The 26571-nt window shown below is 38.2% G+C and overlaps 1 protein-coding gene across 12 annotated transcripts in view; it reads right to left on the reverse strand.

Annotated features, from left to right (window-relative positions):
* The window catches only part of RGS7 (regulator of G protein signaling 7), a 194460-nt gene extending 169482 nt beyond the window's left edge, over window positions 1-24978 (reverse strand). For all 12 annotated transcript variants that reach the window (XM_032216318.1, XM_032216325.1, XM_032216319.1 and 9 more), the window contains exon 1: window positions 24901-24978. In XM_032216318.1, the coding sequence (XP_032072209.1) occupies window positions 24901-24978 (78 nt within the window). The remainder of the gene's footprint in view (window positions 1-24900) is intronic.
* Window positions 24979-26571: the final 1593 nt, after the last annotated feature.

A 26571-nucleotide genomic window follows, 5' to 3' on the forward strand; every position in this document is an offset into this window, starting at 1 on the left:
AAAAATCAAGGAGCAATCAAATAAACTGTCAACTTCAAGCATAAACCGCTCAGCTCCACAGGAATTATCAATAATCTGATCATCTGGAAATGGTAGCTGGAGGGTTCAATTAGAGGGATGGGTTTTTTTCTTTGTTTGGGGTTTTTTTGCGTCAAACAACTTTTCCTTCAAAGGAATAAACATTTTGGGATGGACATTCTATCATATTCTGTGTAGAATTTTTATTATTGGTATGTTTGGGGAAAAAATGCCGAAGGATAAATTTTTAACCATGAGGTTATTCACAACAAATTATACCTTTAATTTCATTTTGAGAGCCAGAATGGGGTGGAAAAACCCAGGTTTTAGTTCTCATTTAAGCACATTTAAGAAGCTGGCTGCATGAGGTTGGGTCAGTCACCCCTTCTCATGTCTAGTCAGCATCAGACTCTGGGACAAGCCAACTCAAACAAACCCCCTCATTGCATCATGCATTGATAGTTTCATTGTAAATGACAAATGCCCTGCAAAACTAAACGGGTTATGCAGTCATACAAGACAAATGCTAAGAAAAGCAAAAAACAACATTGAAAATCTCATTTTCTAGAAAATCACATTTGCTATATAAAAAACAAGATTCCACACCACTTCCAATTTCATCTATAAGAATGAAGTGCAAGTATCTAATTAATCCTGCTGTGAAAAACTCAACAACCGTTGTAAAGCAACATTTTGTGCTATTAACCCCTATATAACATGTTGGTGTCAGTTATATACAGGTAACATGTTATTCCTAATCTATTTTCATTCCATTCTCTTTTTTCAATTATGTTTCACTTTTAGATCAAACAATAACAGAACTAAAAATAAAAAGTGCTCCTTGGTGCAGTTGGTACAGAAGGCCAAGAAAGCAAAACTCAGAACACAGATGCAAAAATACGGTGTGGCTAACAAAAATCTTTTTGTTCAAAATATATTAAATTCCAAAACTGACACCAAGCCAGAACATATGGAATGATGATGGGAAAATGTAATTCCTTCTAATGTTATGTTAACCGAACTTTTTATGCTTATCCACCTATGTGGTCTAATATTTATCTCATTAGTTTCCTATTCTGCATAGACATGTAACATCTAATGAATCTATATACTGTAGGACATTGTGAGTAACAACATCTGTTTGGATTGCCTTCCACTATAGTTCTCAACTATATCAGATTACATCAAATTAACACTGAATATACTGCAAAACTGAACACAGGCCCCTTTGGGGAAGGGTTTGTTGTGGGGAAGGGTGTTTCTATGCTAGCTACTGAAACTCACATGGCAACAACTTCCTACAATAAACACATGCAGAGCTTAGAGGGTAGTGTTCATGCATGCCCATAACCATGATGTGTAATAATTAGGCTTGTTCCCATCACTACTCAACCTCATATATGATTACCTTCTTAGATATGCAATTCAAAGACCCTGTGTTTTTCCCAAAGTGTAGCATCATGAGAAGGAAACTCCTGCCAGCTTCCATCGACAGTGGCAGCTGCATACTGAAGACTGCCAAAGCCTTCGGCTTCCCTGGAGCCTTATGGAGCTTCCTCTAGCTTAACCAGATGAGGTTCTACTGCAATGTTGATAGGAACACAGGCAGAAGGTACCAAGAAGAAGAGAATTATAATCATCCAAAGGAATGGGCTTTTCTATTAATCATTTAGTACACATTTTAACATCATTCAGAATTAAAGAAAAAAGCTGGTTATAATCGTACTCTTTCTCTCTAAAGCTATGTAAAAACATAGCTCTCAAGCTTTCGGGGGGGGGGGTTGTCAATTAGATTTTTGTTGCTAGATTTGTATGCTACATTAGTGGTACTTAGCTAACTATCTGAACTATTCCAGCCACCTTTTTGACTGTGTACTGCAAAAATATAGATGAACACTAGATGGCAAAGATGTTTTGGAATCTCTTTGCTACCATCTTGTGGGTGTCCGGATTATTGTAACCCTGTTATGGTGGCCCTGTATTAATGACAAGACAAACTATCCCTATCTATTTACTCTGCCCTCTCTGCTCTTTCACTGCCAGCTCCTTATTGTTCCTGCTCAAAACAATTCCATGTTGTAGGTTGAAGGAGGCGCTTAGGAATGAAAGGTAAAACTATAGATGAGGTTAAATTCTTCTTGCAGATGGTTTCAAAAGTAAATTGCAAGGAAGTATTGATAACAAACTGATCTCAGAGAGGGCATATGGAAAGAATAGCAATAGCATTTAGATTTATATACTGCTTCACAATGCTTTACAGCCCTCTCTAGGCAATTTACAGAATCATATCCCTCCCCCACCCCCGGCAGCAATCTGGATCTTCATTTTACCAATGGTAAATAACAGGATCAGGTAGAGCGTTCCATACATTTACTATTCTATTGTTTAAATCTTTTTTCCTGCAATCAAGATTAGAACGGATTACATTTACTTTGTATCTTTTGATAGCCGTTGTGTTATTGTGGTTGAAGTAAAAGCAGTCATTAACAGATAGGATGTTATGGCAGATGATCTTGTGCACTAAACTTAGGTTAGCATAGTTCAAGGTTATCCAGGCCTAAAATTTCAAGACTGGTGGTATAAGGAATTTTATACAGTAGATTTGGAGTTGCCAATTCTCCCCACAAAAGAACTTATCACCTCTAAAGCAGCTGCAAGAGAAAACAACGGCAGATCCTCAAAACTGCAAACAAGTACAAATGTGTTTCCTGCTCTTATTTCATAACACAGCATCAAACCCCGTATTTTAGGGAATAATTATTAATTCCTGGATATCTTTAAAAATATCCAATTAGGAACTCAAGGTTTTTTTTTATTTACAGATAGAGGGATCTGAAAGAATAGATGAATATTCAATTTCATGTGAAATAAAGAACTGCTTCACATCATACTACTCCCTTCTTTCTACTCTGCCATGATGAAAGTATTTCAGGAAACGCACGTAGCCAGCATTGATTCACATGCTTGTGCCTAGTGCCCTTAATTCCTTCAATTGTCACTCAGTAAACACTTTCAGTTCTGTGTCAAGACAACTCCAATATATAAAGCAGTGGGTTAGCAGAATCATTATATCTTACTGCTTCTGTGATCTCTTAACAGCATTGGCTACTTCAGGAAGCCAAATTTAATTTGATTTGTTATTTGTATTTGTGTACAGGTAACAATTGTATAAGAAAATGAGAATCTCCTTTAGTACACTTCAAAACCACTTGACCTGCCATCCTTCAGTGAGCTACGATGCGTGGGCTTCTAGAAATCTGGACAACAGCCAGATGATGGAAAAGAGCATTACAGAATTAGAGATCCATGCTCAGTTTCACAATATTTAAAACATTTTTCAACTATTCACAATCTGACCTTCTGAAGCTGTATTATGACCAGGATGTTTATGCTACCACAGATCAATCACCATCCTGTTTATTCTTGCATATTTTCATTTATTTGTGCCACCAAATAAAACAAAAACCACTGCATATGCTGAAAGGGTAGCCTGTATCACATTCTCTTGCAGCTTTTTCACTCTTAATAACTTTCATGCACCTGAGAAAGTATAAATAATTAAATAAATAAAACAATGAATTAGAAATTAAGAAGTACACAATTGTAATATCATAGAAAACAGTAATCCATTGTTGCCACATATTTTTTTCCTAAGCTTTCCTGCAGCATACATGGGAAAATTAATGCACACATTTCTAAAAACTCTCTTTGAATTTAAAAAAAAACTTTGGCTAATAAACCAATATTAAAATCACTTGCTTACCCACAGTGAGAACTGGCCTTCTACTTGCTCTTCTCTGTACTTTGCATGGTTCTCTAAATATCCCTGAATGCCAGTTACAAGACTGGAGGAAGCTGGATTAATAGGCATTGACAACATTATATATGTTGTCAGTATCTATTAATTCAACTTCCTCCAGTCTTGTAACTGGAAACTGCTAGTTTTCAAAGGCAGATTTTGGCAATAATGTAATTCAGTATATTACTTTTTCCCCAAAGAAGCCAAAAATAGATACAGGGCATTAAGAAGACATCAAAGTATATTCTTATACTTTGACTAATGCTGGGAACTGAAAGCACTCAGCAAGGAAATCGGCTCATAAGGCTATAAGATAAAAAGTCATTCTATTTCTTTTCCTGGAATTCTAGACTGTAATTTAACTACAAAAGCTGATGTCTCGTAAGATAAAATAGGAAAAAGGACCTAGAAATGAAATGTTATATTTATAAAACAAGTTTTGTGGAAGACAAGCTCTGTTGCTTTGTGCTTATTTGTCCTTTGTGCCTATTGTCCCCGTTCGAACAACTACCAAGTGTGTTCATTTCAAATATAAAAGTAGAACTGAGTAGGGTTTGGGAGAATTGTGTCAGTCTCTTCATGTTAAAGTTGACTAATAAACATTACCTTCAAATAAGGCTTAAGGTAAAGGTTCCCCTCGTACATATGTACTAGTCATTCCCAACTCTAAGGGGCAATGCTCATCTCTTTTCAAAGCCAAAGAGACGGCGATGTCCAAAGACATCTCTGTGGTCATGTGGCCGGCATGACTAAATGCTAAAGGTGAACAAAACACTGTTACCTTCCCACCAAAGATGGTCTCTATTTTTCTACTTGTATTTTTACATGCTTTCGAACTGCTAGGCTGGCAGAAGCTGGGACAAGTAACAGGAGCTCACTCCATTACACAGCGCTAGGGATTTGAACCGCCAAACTGCTGACTTTCTGATCAACAATCTTAGCGTCTTAGCCGCTGAGCCACCACGTCCCTCAAATAAGGTTTAGTTTTCCTTAAATTTATCAAATCACAGATAGGAATATGTGTCATTACAGCAATTAGCAAAGCAAGAAACAATTTCCAGTTATATTCTAGACCCACCTTTCTCTACCAAGTGCTGTTCATATGTCTTAATCCTCAGTTCTCCTAAGTAGTGTTCAACACATGGAGTGTGAGAAATATGGATTTGTGCTACTGTTATGATGTTTCTGAAACAATATCTTGTGTTTTTTTTTTAATTCTTTAGTATTAATTCCTGCCTGCACTGGCAATGTGGCAGCTTTTACAAAATAATTTTCTTTGGTTCATAATAACACTTTATCCTTCTTTTAAAAGTAACGACGCTTGCACTAAAATTGTTCTCACAGCAGCACAAAAGTTATGAGCCCAAAAACAGGCTTCCTGCTTCAACATTTTCTCATACCAGAAAATGGTGGTCTAAATTCACATTTTCATGAGAACAGCATTTTGTCCCCATTCTTCATAATTGTTGTCTATATGCAAAAGATGCTGAACTTTCAAGAAGATAAATACAGGCAAATGCTTTCTTATTTATTAGACTCATTGACAAAAGTCAATGTTAAAAAACTGGCTATAAAATTCACCCCAAGAACTATATGGGACCTACTTCAACTTGTTAAACTGTTTCTAAGGGCACTAAATTGTGTGGGAAACTGCCTTCCCTCCAAGGTGGTATTTTAAACACATAACCAGAGAAGACACCTTTACAGTATTTTTTATAAGAATGGAGTTAGAGCTTTCACAAGCAGAGGGGTTGAAAACTAATTCTTCCCTCCACTTCTTTGTCCTTCAATAGATTAATCTTTAACCCCAAAAATGTGCAGAAGAGAGGAGAAGCTACTTCAGCAAATAGTTCTATAGTACAATTACTTCAGACTGACACCTCTTTTTTTCTGAATGGACTATGGGCTGCTTTGTCTAGATTTACATGTCACAGTAGGTTTGAGACTTCTGTATGCAATAGGGTGCTTACATGAGAAATAGGGACAATTTAAATAATTCAATCTCAGCAGCATACAATATTGTGTGTCCATAGCAGGAGTGTCAAACTCAAGGCCCACGGGCCGGATCTGGCCCACAGGGCTGCTCTAAAAACAGCAAAGGACAGCCCGTGATGCCCTCATGGCCCTTCCCAAGCTCCAAGCTCCCAAGCTCCACAGTCGGCCCTCCCAAGCTCCATTTTCGCTGGCACAGGATTGCAGGAGGCCATCACAGCTAAAAACGGAGCTCAGGAGCCCATTTTTGCTTGCAGATTGATCTGGCCACCACAGGCACTGCCAACATGAGTGACCACACCTTTCTCAACCCCCCCCCCCCCCCGAGATCAAACACAACCCTGATGCGGCCCTCAATGAAATCGAGTTTTACACCTCTGGTCTATAGCATTTCATCAGCATAGTTTTTCAATTTGCAACATATATTGCACATATTGTGTGTGTGTGTGTGTGTGTGTGTGTGTGTGTGTGTGTGTGTGTGTGTGTTTTATTCTTGAACTTAGCTGTAATATGAACAGAACCGAAAGATAACCAAGACATCATCAGTGCCTTTGCAAGGTTTAGCCCAACTTCTAAAAAGCAGTTGGACCTAATGGTACAATATTGTATGATAGCTGAAGTTTATTCGGAGCTGATCTTCCAATACCCACTGTGAAGTCAGTCACTGTGAACTACACTAGTTTCCTGAAGTTCACAATTACAAACCATTCTGGCCAGATACCTGAGAAGAGTGTATTGCATTTGGTCTAAAATTTGTCCCAGGCAAATCTTTTGTATGGGACACTTTCCTAAGTGTCCTAGGATCATCCTAAAGCCAGTTTGAATCTAGTGGTTAAGGCAACACTAGAAATCAGGATACTGTGGGTTCTAATACTGTCTTAGTCATCTTGATGACTTTAGGCTAGTCATTATCTCTCAGCTTTACTCATCTGAAAAGATTGCTGTTCTGGGGAAAATAAGAGAAAGACGGAGTATTAGGAGGTATGTTTATCACCTTGAAGCGTTCTATGGTACACTTCCAACTATTTATTGTCTAAGAAATGAAGAGACATGCCATTTACCTGTTATTTTTTTACTGAAATTTAATAAAATTTCAGATACTTGGACAATTATGATAAGCGCACAAAAAGTATAATAGTTTGGGCATTTCCATCTGTTTGGTTTACTATTTATATTTGCAATCCCCCTATTAAAAAGGTTCTTCAGGTGTTAAACAATTATTTAAAAACAAAGTGACAACAATTTTTTTGATTTAATGAAGCGGAAAAATTCAGCAAGAGAATTGTCATGTTTCCTGATTTGTTTGCTGAAAAATGCTCATTTGAAGTTTTTTGCCATTGTTTTATCTATTTTGTACATAAAACTTCAATGCTGAATAACTTGCACTGTATGAAAAAGACACAAGCATTTCAGGGTGAAGAGAACTTCATTGCACTGTGTTCCTCCTGAAATGCCTTTCTCTGCTTTAGAAAAACATAGTTGAATAAGTATATAAATAGAATTCAAAAGGTTTTAGTTTCATCAAAATAGATAGCTAGAAAAAAATCATAACATGACAGAAATGTTATCAGCTTCCCACTGAAATAATTTCACTAGCAACATATCACTATGCAGAAAGGTTTTTTTTAAAAAGCTGGCATAAAATAAATCAGGGATGTCAAACACAAGGCCCACAGGACTGGCCTGGAAATATCAAAGGACCAGCCCGCAGTGCCTCTGCTGGCCAAAACAGGCCATGTGCGGCCACCCCACTGCCCTTTTTCAGCCTTCCCGGCCTTCTGCAGCAATCTGTCTGCCAAAAACACACCACATGTAGGCCTGGTTTTGGTCGGCAGAGTCCTGCTAGAGGCCAGGGAGGCTGAAAACAGTCCACGCAGGGGCCTTAGGAGGCTGCCACATGGCCCGTTTTTGGCCAGCAGAGTGCTGCAGGAGGCCATGGAGGACAAAACGCATCACCCCCCACATCCCATTTTGGCTAGGAAAGTGCAGTGCTGATCCAGCTTGACAACACTGAAATAAATCTAGAATGGCAGAACACAGATTGGGAAACAGCACAAGGTGCTTTAAATGGGGCCATTTGATACTAAACTGTCCTGTTCAGGATTGCATGGTGTAGTCTTTTTATTGAAAACCTAAACTTTAAAGAACAACTGAATTTTGAAACATTCAGTTTCAAAGTCTTGAGAAAATTCAGTTAGAATATAAAATTAAGACATCTACTGTGGGATTCAGTTCCAATGAGTCTAATGAGACTTAATTCCTAAAGTGTTCAGGCCAAACAAGTCTGTGGGGTCCTTGGTGCTCTCTATGCTTGGTGGTTTTCCTGCAGATGTTTATCAGTGCATAAAAACACTGAGCTCACAGAGCATCAAGGACCTCACAGTTGAACCCTGAATTATAAATATTTTCTTCTGTTGGCTAAACAAGTCTATAAGGGAATAATATCCACTGAACTCAGGGAGAATTAAACCAAGTAAACATTGTTAGAATTATACCACAAATATCTGTTTATTTATTTACTTGCATTGCTCCTTTATTATCTGTACAAATAACTCATGGTGACAAACTTATCCAATTGAGAAATAGTGACTGATCCAAAGTCACCCAGCTGGCTTTCATGGTTAAGGTGGGACTTATTGTAACTTTAAAAATATATATATATATCTTCTAGGATTTCTTTGGGGAAACTATGGTACCATCAATATGTACCACAATATTGGTCAAGTATCCTGAATTAAGGTGCATGCAAATTTCAACATGAATTAAAAAACATCAGAGGTTAGCCACTTTTTCAGACAAGGAGGCCATTTCATCACTTTATGTGGCAGCAACTTTTTTTTTTTTTAAAAAATGCCCCAAACGTATGAAATTGTTAAGCCTTGCCAGAAATCTTTCCCAAGATTTTGAGTCCACAATTTTAACATTTTAACTTCTCATCAGATTGTGCCATTCAAATCTAAAATATCACAAGATCTCATTTAAGAAAAATTACAGTATTGCAGTAATAATTGAAACAACTGTGTCGTAAATAATATTGGATTTGATTGCTTTGAGGCATCCATAAAACTGAGGTAAACGGTTTAAAAAGAAACTGTCATTTGAAATAACATAATTGTTCCAAGCAAAAACAAGCCATAAGAATTAAAGGTAACTCTGTTTAATAATCTATTAAATGTTTGTGAATACAGGCTGTATTTTTATATATTTTTAAATATATATTTATTAATCAAATTTATGTAGCCACCCATCTCACCAAAAAGGTGACTCTGGGTGGTACACAACAGATCTCATTTTCCTAAATGTCTTTTCCAATGTTTCATATTTGGACTAAATGTTCCCTAATTTTTAAGTATCCTTCATTTGCAAGGAAGGGAAAATTGTCTTGATGAAAGAATTTTAACTGCTGATAAAAGCATTTATAAGCATTAAGAGGCGGGGAAAGTTTACCTTTATGAGAAACAAGATATTGACTTTCATTCTATCAGTAAAAGGTCAGTGTCTCCATTGTACTTGCTCTTTTCAGCATATGAGTTTTCCGCTAATTTTTTTTTAAGGAGACGAAATGGTAAAAAATGCTAAATCATTCGGAAAATTGTTACAAATGTCATCTGGCTTTTCCAAATGAGTTGTCCCAAGAGTCTTCTGTATTTCAGCTTTTTTTTTTTGTATTATTCTTCACACAGAGAAATGTGTGATTAAATAGCAGCAGCCACAAATTCTATTTTCTTCACATCTTCAATTCATCACACCAATATCCATGAGTATTATAATGCAGATCCTCATAGCCAACTGATATAGTAATAATCTCATGCTGCTGTTCTTGTGGGACTATGGAAATTTGATCTACAAGCGGAAGGTTGAGTTGGAATGGTGCTCCCCCTCCAAAAATTTACCAACAAAACTACTATTTATATATCAGAGTATACTTGGCTTATATGCCTGATATATCTTTCCTATGTGAAAAGTAGTCTTTGTACTTAGAATAACTTTATTGTCACTTTGAATGTCCACTAACTGGCATACATTAAAATGAAATTTTGTTGCATATAGCTCTCAAAGAGTCACCACCTCCAATATGAACTACACAACCATGACAGAATTAAATAAATAAATATAAAATTATGCAAATACACACATATATGAAACAGAGAAACAACACAGTCTAGTTCGGATGTATGTATGTATGTATGTATGTATGTATGTATGTATGTATGTATGTATGTATGTACATGGCAAGAAAAACAAATATTGCAAGTTTACCAGACAGATGGCATAGGGAATAAAGCTGTTACAGAATCTGGTAGTCCTGCTAGAAATACTTTGAAACCTCCTCCCAGGGGGACAGCAACAAAAACAGACCATAAAGTGGGTGAGTGTGGTCTCTAACAATGCTTTGAGCTCCATGCACACAACACTTATAAGCAGTATCCTGAATAACAGGAAAAGAGATTCCTATAATCTTCTCAGCTGTCCTTACCACTCTCTGTATGGACTTTCTGTCTGAGGCACTGCAGCCACTAAACCAAACAGTGGTGCTGTTTGTTAAAATGCTCTCAATCATGCTTCTGTAAAAAGTGGCCAGGACAGAAGGAGACAGATGTGCTCTCCTCACCCAATACAAGTTGGGTTTTTGGAGAGACCAATTCACATTGTTAGTTATTGGCATCCCCAGATGTTTAATACTGTTGACAACTTGTACAGCTGCATCCTTGATACTGAGTATGACTATGCTGGCTCTTTATAAAATCTACAATGATCTCCTTTGTTTTGTTAACATTTAGAACCAGATTACTTTTATTGCAACAGTCCACCAAAGCCTTTACCTCTTCCCTATATGCAACTTCATGCTCATGGGTCAACTTTGAGGACAACATCCTTAAGTAAAGAATATCAGTTACTTCTGTTACTTAGCAATTGTTATTCAGAAGATATAGTCTTTAATACTGGAGGTAAGGGTAGAAAGCATGACTAGTAGTCCTTAATTGACTTATTATCTGTAAGTTTCCCTTAGTTCCTTTTAAAGTGATTTAAATTGCTAACTACCATTATGTAGTATTGTATGTAGAATAAACTGAATACTGTTCTGTTTGTCTTCATTCTCCCATCAGTCAGATAATTTGAATGATCAAGGTTCTAGTAACATACGGAAAATATTATGCAAATATCTAAGGATTAACTTCTAATTTAAAAGTATAAATTAATCTTATTAAAAATTCAAAGGGATTGTCAAAGAATTGGATGAACCTGAGTTCATATGGTCTTTATTTAATTATTTGCTGCTATCCCATTTGGAATTCAGCATGAAACCCTGTTTTTAAGAATAAGTACCACTCAACTGGAAAAGTGCAGAACAGGACAGTCAAAATAATCCATGTATTCAAACTCTGCTCTAAAACAAGTATTTATACCTGGGTAAATCGGGGATGGAGAATACTACCAAAACCAGTGTGAAAATATATAAAATTATAGAGAAAATAGCAATATAAGAATTCAGATTTATTCAATTCCATTTATTGGCACTTACAATTTGGAAAAAAGGACAAGAAAACTGTTAGATCAGATAATGTACGAGAAACAATGGTTGTCCCAAATGTGCTTTTTCAAGAGGCAGCTGGACTTTCTGGTTTTCCTTTGATGATGTTTTGCTTCTCATTCAACAAGCTTCTTTACCTCTGAAGAAGCTTCTAGGATAAGAAGCAAAACATCTTCAAAGAAAAATCAGAAAGTCCAACTGCCTCTTGAAAAAGCACATTTGGAACAACCATGGTCTTGATGCTGAGAATCTCCATAGACATTTAAAAACAATAGTGGACAATAACTTAGGAAATTACCCTTAAAGAGTTAAAAATTAAATGGTAAACATCTCTATTAATAACCATTCAAAATACTATACTTTTAAAAATTGGTATATCAAACAAAATGGTCTGATATTCTCAAATCTGTTTTCTTGTGTTCTTTGAAATTGGCTTTATCTACTTACTAAATACTGGGAAACAATTCTATCAGATTGGTGACTACTATTATTTCACTCAGAAATAGAACTAAAATTCTATTAATTCTATTAATCTATCTATCTATCTATCTATCTATCTATCTATCTATATATATATATATATATATATATATATATATATATATATATATATATATTGCATTGGTGCTGATAAATAAATAAAGGGAAACTAGTATAGATCTATTTCAAGCTATTTAGCTCTCATCAGCTAACCATACCCTTACTGGGATTTGAACCTGTGCTGTATTACATATTAGGCAGTTGTGTTAGCCACTAAGCTAACTAGTCTCCCTTTATTTATTTATCAGCACAAATGCAACACAAATGTAACAAAAAGGCAACAGTAAAAATAATGGCTTTCTGTCTGGATGGTCTCTTGGGATGAGCTGGTAGACAAGAGAAAGGAAGCAGTATGCTTCCTCCCATATTTGGGCATACCAGGGGTAGTGACACAAAATACATCTATCTATCTATCTATCTATCTATCTATCTATCTATCTATCTATCTATCTATCTATCATCTATCTATCTATCTATCTATCTATCTATCTATCTATGTTGTATTTGTGCTGATAAATAAATAAAGGTGCTGATAAATATGAAAAGTAAATAAAATTATTTATCAGCACAAATACAACACAAATGTAACAAAGGCAACAGTAAAAATATTGGGTTTCTGTCTGGATGGTCTCTTGTGATGAGCCGATGGACAGAGAATGGAAGTAGTAAACTTCCATATTTGGGCATACCAGGGGTTGTGACTTTAAATGTGTGTGTGTGTGTGTGTGTGTGTGTATGTGTATGTGTGTGTATACTGTATATACTCGAGTATAAGCCTAGTTTTTCAGCCCACTTTTTGGGCTGAAAAAAGCCGCCTCGGCTTATACTCGAGTCAGTGAAAAATTTGCCCGAAATGGAGGAGAAAAAGGGGCGGGGCCATGCTGCTGGGTGACACTCGTGAATGGCCCAGTGCCCCTGTGAGTTTCCCCTCCCTCTGTGTCAGTTTGCCGCGCAGCGCGCACCGCACCATCCCCCCTCCTCACGTTCTAATGTAATGCAGGGCTGTCTTACGATTCCCCTTCCTCCCCCTCCTGCCGCTCTGCAACGATGTCCCACCTCCTCCTTGTTATGGCAAGCAGCCACATAGCGATGTCCCACCTCCTCTGGTACAGTGATCCAATGATAGGAATCACTGTGCCGTGTGTCATAGGAGGCGGGACATCGCTCCCGCGGCTGCACGGGACATCATCATCACAGCGGGACATCAGCATCATGAGGTGAGTGAAGTATTTCATTGAATACACCGCTAGTTTACTGTTTTTCTTTGAAATAAATATTCAAAAACATTATTGGTATCTATTTTTATTTTTGAAATTTACCGGTAGCTGCTGCATTTCCCACCCTAGGCTTATACTCGAGTCAATAACTTTTCCAGTTTTTTGTGGTAAAATTAGGTGCCTCGGCTTATATTCGGGTCGGCCTATACTCGAGTATATACGGGTACATATATATATATATATATGTATATATATGTATATGTATATGTATATGTATATGTATATGTATATGTATATGTATATGTATATGTATATGTATATGTATATGTATATGTATATGATGTATATGTATATGTATATGATGTATATGTATATGTATATGTATATGATGTATATGTATATGTATATGTATATGTATATGTATATGTATGTATATATATATATATATATATGTATATGTGTATATATATATATATATATATGTATGTATGTATGTATGTATGTATGTATGTATATGTATATGTATATGTATATGTATATGTATATGTATATGTATGTATGTGTATATATATACATGTCTTTTCCCATGTAAGATTGAGATTGTCTTGGCAACATTTCGGCGAGGTGTCACTCACCATCAATCTCAATCATACATGGGAAAAGACATGAATACAACAAGACCAGCATATATATAAATTTAAATATATACAAATTTATCAGATAATTGGCTGAGAAAAAGATTTTATTATGAATGCAAATGCACTATAATGCAAGCATTTCTTTTCATGATGATTAAATTATGGCTAATTATGACTCATTCACAATCAGCATGCAAGGAAACTAGGTTTGCCAGACTTACACAAGAATATATTTTGAATTGTAATTAATTTTGCATGTATGGGTCATTTAAATTTCTGATTAAGAAAAGCAAGTATACACTGGGTAAATATAAATGCCTGGAACCTGACAATGAACTAAAGCCATAGAAGAGAAATATCATTTGTTATACAATAGGCTGAATATTGGCTAAGGGCCAGTTCTCATTTATACTTCTGTTGCCTGATGGCTAAACATGAATAACTTAAACAAGTGAATAGGGCAGTACATATGCAAGATTTCTAATAAAACATTTATGTAATCACAAGCACAGCAGTGAACATTGATAAAACACTAAGCCAGAAGTTTTAAACCAGGATTTGTTGAATGAAAAAAAAAAATTGCTTGGATTCAACTTGCCCACGATGCCATTCCATGGTTGGGTTCACATATTATGCTAAGGTGAGAGCAAAGAAATCAGTTTTTGATCCAGTGCAATTAACAAATCCAGATAATGCTTTTCAGATGAAGTAATCCTGATTCCATCACAGTAATTATACCACAGAAAATCAATGGCACATTTGTATATGGATATTAATGTTCAATACAGTCAGGAAATAAACATCTGATTCATTTGTTTCATTTCATTCTAGGACTGCCAATAGTACTGGCTTCCCCACAAACTGAAGTTACTAATTTGAGGCAACAAGTCTTCCATCATATTATGGTTTTTGACATCTCAATCCAATGCCCTATTTGTAACAGATAGAAGCAAGTATATACTTGATTTTTTTTTATTTTATTGAACATTTATAGGCCGCCCTTTTCCCTGAGGGGACTCAGGGCGGCTTACAATCACAAAGGAAAGGGAGTGTAGGACAGTGCAAAAAGAAATGTGAACAAAAAATAAATTAAACAATAAAACTCAACATTCACTCAACATTCGGGAGGGGCGAAAATAGACTTAGCCCCAGACCTGACGGGCTAGCCAGTTCTTGAGGGCTGTGCGGAAGGCCTGGACGGTGGTGAGGGTACGAATCTCCACGGGGAGATTGTTCCATAGTGTTGGAGCCGCAACAGAGAAGGCTCTCCTCCGGGTAGTCGCCAGTCGGCACTGACTGGCGGATGGAATACGGAGGAGGCCAACTCTATGCGATCTGATGGGACGCAGGGAGGTAATTGGCAGAAGGCGGTCTCTCAAATAGCCAGATCCACTACCATGGAGCGCTTTATAGGTGGTGAGTAGGACCTTGAAGTGCACCCGGAGATCGACAGGTAGCCAGTGCAGCTCACGGAGGATCGGTGTTATGTGTGCGAACCGTGGTGCGCCCACGATCACTCGCGCGGCCGCATTCTGGACTAGCTGAAGTCTCCGGATGCTCTTCAAGGGCAGCCCCATGTAGAGCACATTACAGTATTCCAGCCTGGAGATCACAAGGGCTCGAGTGACTGTTGAGAGGGCCTCCCGATTCAGGTAGGGCCGCAACTGGCGCACCAGGCGAACCTGGGCAAATGCCCCCCTGGTCACAGCTGAGAGATGGTGGTCAAAAGTCAGCTGTGGGTCCAGGAGGACTCCCAAGTTGTGGGCCCTTTCTGAGGGGTGTAAGTTTTGTCCCCCCAGCCTGAGCGATGGTATGTTGGTCAGATTTTTGGGAGGAAAACACAACAGCCACTCGGTCTTGTCTGGGTTGAGTATCAGCTTGTTTGCTCTCATCCAGTCTTTAACGGCCTCCAGACCCCGGTTCATCACGTCCACCGCTTCATTGAGTTGGCACGGGGCGGACAGATACAACTGTGTATCGTCCGCATATTGGTGGTATTTTATCCCGTGCCTCCGGATGATCTCGCCCAGCGGTTTCATGTAAATGTTAAATAGTAGGGGGGATAGGACCGACCCCTGCGGCACCCCATAAGTTAGGGGCCTCAGGGACGATCTCTGCCCCCCCACCAACACCGACTGCGACCTGTCCGAGAGATAGGAGGAGAACCACTGCAAAACAGTGCCGCCCACCCCTATCTCCCGCAGTCGTCGCAGAAGGATACCATGGTCGATGGTATCGAAAGCCGCTGAGAGGTCCAGGAGAACTAGGATGGAAGCATGGCCTCCATCCCTAGCTCTCCAGAGATCATCAGTCAATGCGACCAAAGCGGTTTCTGTGCTGTAACCGGGTCTGAAGCCAGACTGGAAGGGGTCAAGATAGTTAGCTTCCTCCAAGGTACGCTGAAGCTGGAGAGCCACCACCTTCTCAACAACCTTCCCTACAAAGGGAAGGTTGGAGACTGGACGATAGTTATTAAGAACAGCTGGATCCAAGGACGGTTTCTTCAGGAGGGGTCTTACCACCGCTGTCTTAAGCGCGGTGGGGAAGTACCCCTCCCGAAGAGAGGCGGTAACAACCGCCTGGATCCAGCCTCGTGTCACCTCACTGCTGTTGGCAACCAGCCAGGAGGGACACGGGTCCAGTACGCAGGTGGAGGCGCTCACAGCTTGCATAGCCTTGTCCACATCCCCAGAGGCAACTTCCTGTAGAATAAAACAGAATTGCTAGTCTCTAAGCCACCCCTGTTTTCATCTCCATAGCAAAAGCTGTGAGCTGGAATCTGCTGGATTATAAAACCAGTGTTTCTCAATTTTGGCCACTTTAAGATCAATGATTTTCAGTTCCCCATGCTGGCTGGGAAATTCTGGGAGTAGAAATCCCAGATCTTATAGTCATCAAGGTGGAGGAGTAATGATCTAAACTTTGCAAAAATGGCTGAGTACATTATATGGGCAAAACTCAAAGCAAAACATATGTTCTGCTATCTCTCAATGAAATGACATATGAATTGTTCACTAAATATTGAACCCATTCGTACAATCAAGAGAAATCAGGAATCATTCATATCTGATTTCTTAACCATTTATGGAAATGTGTGCACATTGTACATACAAAGCTGTTAAATACCTTCATCCTTATCTTCATCTTTTAATCATCTTTAGAATGATAAGAGTTATAGTCAAACACGTTTGAAGAGCACCAACTAGGGAAGTTAAGCATCACTCTGGTTGTAATTATTTAGTATTCAACTGCAGACCCCATCCACCCGATTTCAATCTGAACAGTTAAACCCCATCTAAACCCTCTCCTATTTCAGACACAGTAGAAGTTCCCTACTTGTCCTTTCAAAACCCTGGATGACTTTGCCTCTTTTTCCTCTGCTCTTATATCCCAAAATATGCCTTCGTATTGTATTGTCTATGTAAATGTCTCCTGTACTATCAGAAAAACATTTCTCTTTTCCACTCTACCTTGTAAATTGGGGACTGTTTGCATACAGTACTTCTATGATACCAGCTCAACTTCTCATTGATCCACCTTCCGATCAACCACATAAATCCCCATACTCCACTGTAACTAAATCTCCAAACCTAAGCAAGAGGACCCCAAAAAGATGGAGTTTTGGGGCTTCATGCACATTTCAAAAATTATCTGAAAGAAATCTTTCAGACCTGATATTAATTCAATGTTGGTGTGATGAATCGACACTTTAAAGCAGTCACCTTGTTTGAGGTTCACATGGAAAAACAAGGGGCATTTTAATGAACAGCAGAGTTGTCCAGTACTTTTACAAGGTCTGAATACCAACTCATCAAATCACTGTTAAAGTATGCACATACATTCATTTATTACATTTTCAAATCACCAGCAACCAAAATCCAAATGGGACAGCATTCATTTAATTAAAAACCTACAGATAAAACAGCAGCCAAACAAATAACACAAAGTTCTACAAGTGCAAAATATATATATATTGGTGCTTAGAAAAATCAATCACTTATAGACAAGGAACTATCTTAACTACCTACCTGGGGACAGATGCTTTTCACAAAAAGAACATCACTGCTCCAAAAGTCCTATGGAACGACCTCCCCATTGAGATCCGGACCCTTACTACCCTTCCGGCCTTCCACAAAGCAACTAAGACCTGGCTGTTCCGGCAGGCCTGGGGCTGTTGAATTATCCAGCCCCATTTGAGGTTACGACTGTTGTTGAATTTTAAATTGCTGTTTTCTATTTTTATTTTTGTACTCCCTCCCCTTTTTATTGTTAGCCGCCCTGAGTCTTCCGGGAACAGGGCAGCATACAAGCCAAATAAATCAAATCAAATCAAATCCTATGCTTTTCTTGCTTAAGGTTAGCTCTATCTCCTTTGTGGTGAAATATCATGGGTTGTTCTGTATAAATTTATAAACCACGTAAGATTGTGCATTAATAAATAAGGCAACATCTGAAATAACCTGAACTGAGAGAAATAATCAAGGGGGGGGGACTATTGACAATTGGATGCAAATGAGATTTTAGAATTCTTCTATGTTTAGGCAATGATACAAGAAAAATAGAAAATTAGGTACACTTTTTTTCTTTAAGAGGAAAGTATATTTAGAATTAAAAATAATATATACACTTAGCTTTTCTCTATTTTCTAATATTATTTTGTTGGATATGAAGTTGTAACCTCAGGGGTGGGGGAATTAGATATGAATTTTGACTACTAATATAAGTCTTAAAATATAAATAACCATGGCAGCATTCCAAAATAACTATATCATTGGCTAACTGCTAGAAATGAATTTCTCAGATTGTTTTATATGGAAAACTAAACTTAAGAGCTATTTATGGAACAGATTCATGATCTTTCTAAAATACCAGATGTTAGCCTTTCCAGTTTAATGGTTAAACACTTTAATTGAAGAAAAAAACTCTCTTCAGAAGAATGTTTTGAGATGAGCACATTTATTAACATGGCACATTGGTAATTTTAGTTCTCTTGCCTACACAAAATCTTTCAAACCAAACAGTGATCCCTAACTTCAAATAATTGAGTACCCTTTTTTATTCCACCATTTCCGCACAAATCCCTATAGAACTATGGAAATAATGATTATAATTTAAGTCTTAATTACATGAATTACTAGTATCATTTTTGTTTCCATAACATCAGGTGCATCCACATTCTGAAGGTGAACACACACATATATATACCCACTTTACATACAACATATTAGACAAAATACATGCATTGTATTATGAGATGTAATCAGGCATGAAATCCTCTTATCCTCATTACTGGTTCGGAAGCAGGAACGCTTGCACATGCACAGAGCATCCTTGATGTCATCTGGATGAGTGGGCAGAGCCTCCTGCTGCCGCCACTACCAATTTGCCCGAACCAGGGCAAACTGGCAGAATACCACCTCTGGATGTAATGGTGCAATATTTTGAATCTTCTTTATTTTTACAACAATGAAATTGTCATGCAAAATTACACATCTATGTAGATGCATGTAGATTCAAAATGTATGGGTGTGGTTGTTCATGTGATCTATTCTGAAATAACAGAGATCCATTCTCTAATGTTACTTGCTAATGGGTTTTATCTGTTGGTTTTCATATAGTGTCAATATCAATAGTTTTGTGGTCTAAAAAACCACCCAGGTAGCACACATAAGAGATTCAGATCTGCTCCCATCCATCTATCACCATTCTTGTTTCTATTACAGAATAATCTTTATTTGCACAACACATTAACTAGGTCATGGAGCGTGAAGAACACTGAATCAGTTGACCAAATCAATTAAACCTAAAGGAGTTAGAGTTAGCCTTAAACATATTTGTCTGTTTGGGATTAAACTAATTATCCCCATCAACTGTTCCACCTGAATGCTGACTAGACGGTTAATGAATTTCTCCTGATCAATAATCAAAATGAAGCGCTAGAGAGATCCCCCAAAATGCGACTCTTTTAGGCATGCCATCTCTGTGCCCAGGTACAAGTTTAAGAAAATGGGGGGGGGGGGGCAGAAATATGTATATTCAGTATGGCCTGTACTTACATTTTGTTTAATCTATTTTAAATAAGAAAAGATGTCCAACAATAGAAAGGAAAATTAATCTCTTAACCTTCTTTGTAACATTTGGGGAGACTGTAAATTCAGCAATCACTGATTTTCAGCACATTCCCAATTCTGTGTTATTGGCACATGGAGAGGTGATCTTGGGGTGAACCATCTTATAAGCAGCAGTTATTTACATGTGTTTGTTCAGATACAGTATGTATGGTGATACACTGACACATATCACTAAATTACACAGCAATTTAAGATTACCATGACCCGGATGACTGAGAATCTCCATAGACAATAACTTAAGATGCATCATCCAATATTGCAGGTTATGACACTACACTTCCATAACAATTCTAATAACTTGTATTCTCTTCTTTGCCAATGTTAAGGATTCATAGGATCAATATTGGGGTCAGTGACCACTGATGACTCGGTTTTCTGTTTCCCATTCGTTTCTTAAAGAATGGAGAGAATCATATTATATATCAATGAGTTAATTCTGTTTTGAAGGAAAATTACAAAAGCTGACCTATGTTCCAGGAAGTTTCTCCCAAACCATTGTTATTCATAGATCATAGGCCCTAATTAAATAACCCAGTCTGGTACACTTTCAATATGGTGGATCTTTGGGTTTTTTGTTTGTGTATATAAATGTTTGTGCGTACACACACGAGAGCGTGCAGGTACACATACACACACATATGTGTCTGTGTGTGTGTGTTGTGTTTGTGCTGATAAATAAATAAATTAAATAAATAAATAAAATAAATAAAATAAATAAAATAAATAAAATAAATAAATAAATAAATAAATAAAATAAATAAAATAAATAAATAAATAAAATAAATAAAATAAATAAAATAAATAAATAAAATAAAATAAATAAAATAAATAAAATAAATAAAATAATAAATAAATTATTTATCAGCACAAACACAACACAAATGTAACAAAGGCAACAGTAAAAATATTGGGTTTCTGTCTGGATGCTCTCTTATGACGAGCCGATGGACAGAGAATAGAAGTAGTGACCTTCCTCCCATATTTGGGCCTACCAGGGGTTGTGACTTTAAATATATATATATATATATGTATATACATACATACATACATACACACACACACATACACACACATACACACACACACACACACACACACAGAGGTGAAGTGCTACTGATTCAGACCAAGTAGTAAAAATGTTACTAGTTTGCCTGAACAGGTAGTAAAATAAATGAAACTGGTTCGGATGAACTGGTTTTTCTGATGATCAGCTGTGATGCACGATTTATATTAATATTATTATATTAATATAAATTGTGTGGCAAAACAGGTTACCCCCCCTTACTGTTTGCTCACCTTACCTTTTTTATGCTCTGCAAATGCGCAGGAGGTCCTGCGCATGTGTGAGGTGCCATGCACGAGCGCTAGTTCACATTGCTACTGAACCGGTAGCAAAGGTAAGTGGATTTCTGCATACATAGAATTAGATCTTTAAATCTGTAAACTGGTAAATTGAATTACAATGATGTTGCTTTGAAGATGAAAACATAGCCCTGAAACCTAGATTGAAACAGAATTGCTAAATTAAAACTGGTAATGGACAATGGGAGCACATTAGAATTCATGTATGTTACAACAAAAGAAAAGATATGTTCGGTTGTGGCAACCCATTTGTGGAATTCCTTTGTCATTGTGGGGACAATCTTGGGAGGCAGGAGCAAAAGATGCTGCCTGGAAATGATCAGATAAGAGAAGGCATAGCCTGCAGTTGCATAACAGACAAAAAAACTCAGAAGGGAACAATTCTAATTTCTAAGGCTGTTAAAAAAGATGGCAGGAAATTTGTATAGTTAGACTTGCAAGATTAATGTCAGCCTTCCCAGAATCCTGACCAGCTAAGCTAATTCTACTTTACTGTAAGACTACATTAACAGAATCTTCCAAATCAAGCAACGTTACAATTGGAACAACAGTTCTCAGAATTCCTAGCAGCAAATTCTGTGTGAACCAAAGCCAAAATTGACAATGAAGCTATTGACGAAACAAATGTGTGACCTTGCCATTAAATATCTAGAGCTGAGCTGAAAGTCTGAACAACTGATAGAATAGCAATCAAAATCATAAATCAGATCTCATAATTTTCAGTGGAAAAAAAGGTCACTATAGATCTACACTAAAGAACAAAAAACCCCTTTTTTAACCTTTTTTTTGTTATCCAAAAATACCAGTCCAAAACTCCTAACATGTAGGAATTATAGTTTGCCTGCCTATATTCAGTTTTGCAATATATGCAAATACCTTATAAGGAATGGAAATCTATAAATGAGATTTCCATGCAAATTATCCTAGCATTCAGTAATGTCATGATTCCTAAAATTCAGTGCATTTTTAAATGCTCAAAAGAATTTAATATAAAATGAAAGAAACAGTCTTGGGATGTTTATGTCCTTCCAAATTATAAGCAAAGAAATAAAGATGTTTTTTGAAAGACAGAACAGCATTATTTTATCCAGCTTGGCAACATTTTATCAGAGTAATGCAACTGTTGTTCTTCTCTTTAAAAGAAAAACTTATCCTCCAGGCACAATCTCCTTGCATCCAAACATCTTCAGCTTTGAAATAAAAGTTTATCTAATGTGACATATACCAAAACGAGGCTTTTGTGTGCCTCAACAGGGATTCAGGAAGATTGGTTAATGCAAGTAAGAAAGCCCTTTGGAAAGGATTCCAGCTGCTGCAGTGCCACAAACTCAGTTGAAAGCCTCTGAGAAAATAGCACAAGCAATGGATTGCAAATCAGGGCTAATTCTGGCAAGGCCTCATTACAAGTGGCAATGTGATTCTCAAAGTTCAATAAAGAAGGAAAAGAACAAACTTTTGCCATTAGATAGATATAATATATATTAAAATTTCTGCAAATCTGCTGCATAGTTTGCTAACATTTTAAGTGCCTGATGGTAATTCAGTTCTCAAGTCCAATATTGCCTTCACGGGCATTGTCAGTTGCATTTCCATGAAAAATAGGAGAACTACATTCATATTTTCATAGTAAATGATGAATGTGGACCAATGATGAAGAATAATTCTCTCCTCGTGGGGCTTCTCCCAAGTAAACAATAGCAACACAAGAGATCTTGGGTGGGAGATGAGCATTGTGGGGAGAGACACATTCATTTTTCTGCACATTCACTTTCTGCCACTGTTTTTATTTATTCCAAATTTTCTCTTCCTGCTTCACAAACATAAGTTACCAGCACATAAAACTCCAGTTACAGGAATTAGTTCTTCAAACTTAAGGAGATTGATAATAATTACTTGGACCTATCAGATATGACTGCAGTTACACTGCCACATATTTACTTCTCCAACTTGTGCTGACTCTGAAGAATGTTCATAACCTTTAGTTGGTTCAGAATAATGCATCAGAATGTTAACTGAGGTCAGTTATGAAGTACAGTATACCTGATTCTAAGGTTGCCTTGTAGGACCTATAATGCTCCAGGATGCTATCAATAGCATTGAGACCATTTATCTGAAGGAGCAACTCCTCACATCACAGCCTGATAAAATGGCAAAATATTGCAAAGCATAAATTATTTTTCTGAAACACACTTGGTCAAGATTTCAGAGAGAATTCTCCTGTGCAACCATCAATATCTCTGTCAAAAGAAAATATTTTGTAAAAACTTTGGCTCCAGCAACCAACCCAACACATTGCTGGAGTGGTGTTTTGGCTCCTATTTCTGGTGCTTCCTACAAAAGCAAAACACAGGCATGACAGGTTTTTTTAATCTGGAGATCCTCTAAGGTGATTTGATTCCTTGATGAAATTCCTTTCTCTTTCCAGAACAACATTTCTCATATCTGCCTTCCAGTTGTCCATTGACCTCTGGAAAGAGTGAAGTTAGAATTGAAGGAGATCACTTTGGACTGTTTTTTTTTTAATCTACCCATTTCACACCATTAGCAATAATAATTTATACTTGGCACAAATAAAAGTACAGTTAACAAAATAATGACCACCAAACTCAAATACATATCTCTCTCAGGTCATGAAGGAGCTAAGACATATCAAAATGCTATACATATTTTCAAAATATTCAATATGCAGGCACCAAATTCACAATAAATACAGTACCATAATCAGAGGCAATGCTATCTATCTAACTGTATATTTGTGTATTTCATACAACTTTTGTTTGACTGAGCATATAAAGATGTGCAAATCTAGGTATATTTGCTTAGAGGTAAGTCCATGTGGATTCCCTGTGTTTCTTAGCAGGTTTGTGATTACTGTATCTATGGATGAAAATTACAGTTACAGACATACCACACACCAATAGCAATTCCACCATTAATTTTAGCTACCTTTTTGTTTTAGTTTGCTTAATATAAGCACAACTCTGTTAACTTTTCTATAACAATTACATAACAGTATGATCACTGATGTTTTAATTTGTGTTGGGAATGTTTTTGTATTAACATATTCCAGTAAAATCCTGTGCAAACATTATAGACAAAGCATTATCAAGTTAAACAAGCTATTGTGGAGTGTATGACATGTCATCAGATGCAGTCTGGTCAAGCAGATGAATTGGTTCTAATAATATAGTTTCTGGCTCCAAAAGACAATTCTCTCAGGTATAGTTGTTGGAACACAGCAACAACTAGCACAAGAATCCCATGAAAGTTTATCAGAACAAAATACTGGTGAAGAGGGAATCAACAAACAGTATTTGAGATGCCTATGACTGCAATACGTTGAAAAGCTGTTGGAAATCAGGTGCCCTGGCATTAGTAAAATGCTTTTCATTAACAAAGCCCTCACCATATATAATTAGTGCTTAAAAGTTTGTTTATTAAACATAATTCTCATTGCAATGATACTATAAAAATCCTATCTACAAAAACAGGACACAAGCTATTTCAGATATTTTCTCTGCATTAACAAAATATACTTAACTTTTTTTAACACATTGTTGCTGGTGAGAGATTTTTTTTGTACATAATCTAAGCAAACAAGCTAAATTTATATATTAGTCTAAACCTTCCTCTCCAAAAAATCATTGTTATACATTATCCAGTTGCCTACCTTTCTGTACACCAACATATTTGGAGATTCATCAGCGACCCCATTGCTGCTCTGTCCATAGTTATTTCCTTGTGCCATGTCTTAAGGCTAGGGCTCCTGGTAACTTTTTTGAAGAGCAATTAGCCTCTGTGAAGAATGAAAGTTATCTCAGTCAGATATTCTTTGGTAAACAACTCCTCATGTCCACAGTAGACAGCTCTAACTTTTTCCCAGTTCCTTAACACGAAGTGTCCTTTTCACTTAGCCCTGTGGCCCTGCCCCAACTCCTGCCTGAAACCAACGCAGTAATTTTCCTTCCAGCACCATCCAGCGGCCACTGGAAGTTTTATCTTCCCACCCCATTCTTGGCTAACCCAGCAGAGTTTGCTTGAATGGCCATTCAGGAGGCTTTAGCATCAACATCCTAGAACCAGCATCACGGTGATGTAAGCATCTTTTCTAGCGACGGTTGCTTCCCCCCCCCCCTCAAACCCCGGCAAAACAAAACTGGACTGCAAAATTCACCCTAAGTTTCAATCACTTCCCCGCAGCTTTGTTCAAAGTGGACCTACTTCTGTGCCACGTTAAAAAAAAACAAAGAAACGATCCAACGCCTTTGACTCTGCGACAGTCAGCCACGTGCCTGCTTTCAAATCCACGTCCTTCCCTCCCAGGACCAATTTAAGGACCTGTTCTCTTCCTCCTCTCCTCGTCCTCTTCCACCACACTCTTCCATGACCCGGCCGCCTCACCAAGACACTCTGCGCCTCGCTCTTCTCATGTGAGTTGGAGGACCCGATTCGACTCCCAGAGCGGCCCTGGCCCCTCTAAGCCCGAACAGCCACAACACAAAGGTTGCTTGGCAGTCTTCGTCTCGCCGACTCGGTTCTACAGTGGTCCTCAACAGCTCTTCCCTTCCCTTCCCTTCCCTTCCTTTCCTCCTGCCGCCTCCTCCTGGGAGCAGCCTTCTTAGGCGGGCGTCTGCCTTGTGCCTTTCGGCAGCAAATGGCAGGCGCGCGAGATTGTTTTGCCCTGCAGTGAAAGCGGAGAAGCTGCCTGAGATTTCAGCACCGAGGACAGCGCCTAAGGCACCACCACCTCCTCCTCCTCCTCCTCCCGCCCGCGGCTGGTTTCACCCGAACGCAAGCCCCGCGCCGAGCCAGCCAGGCAAAATTCCCCCACTTCCCGCCGCCTGGCATTATTTACCTCCTGGGTCAAGGTCACCCGGCGCACAGCAGCAGCAGCTCCCTTCTCCTCGGCTGCTCGGACCACCCACCCAAAGCCCTGTGCAATAGATCTCAGCCGGCAGAAGACGGCAGGAAGCGAGGCTCGTTCATCACACAAGCAGCGCGCACACACACGCTGCACTGCTTTCTCCCGCCGCCGCCGCCGCTCCTCCGGCGTTTGCAACTCCCTCAAAGCTTTGCTGAAGCGGAGCCAGCGGCAGCGGCGAGAGCGTTTCCCTCCCTCTTTCCCTCCCCTCCCTGGAATGGAGCGAGGCTGTCTGTCACGTGGGAAAGTAGAACGTCAAAGGTGCCGCCGCCGCCGCCGCCGCCACATGGCAACTGAGAAAAAAGCTCCCTTTGCGCTCGACTTTCCCGCGGGGGTGGTGGGATTGGACGGAGAGGGCGGGCGGCAAGAAATGACTGACATTGACTGCGGGACGGTGATTTCGGCAAAATGAAGGCTTTG

Source organism: Thamnophis elegans, chromosome 4 (assembly GCF_009769535.1).
Source record: "Thamnophis elegans isolate rThaEle1 chromosome 4, rThaEle1.pri, whole genome shotgun sequence".
Classification (NCBI taxonomy): Eukaryota; Metazoa; Chordata; class Lepidosauria; order Squamata; family Colubridae; genus Thamnophis; species Thamnophis elegans.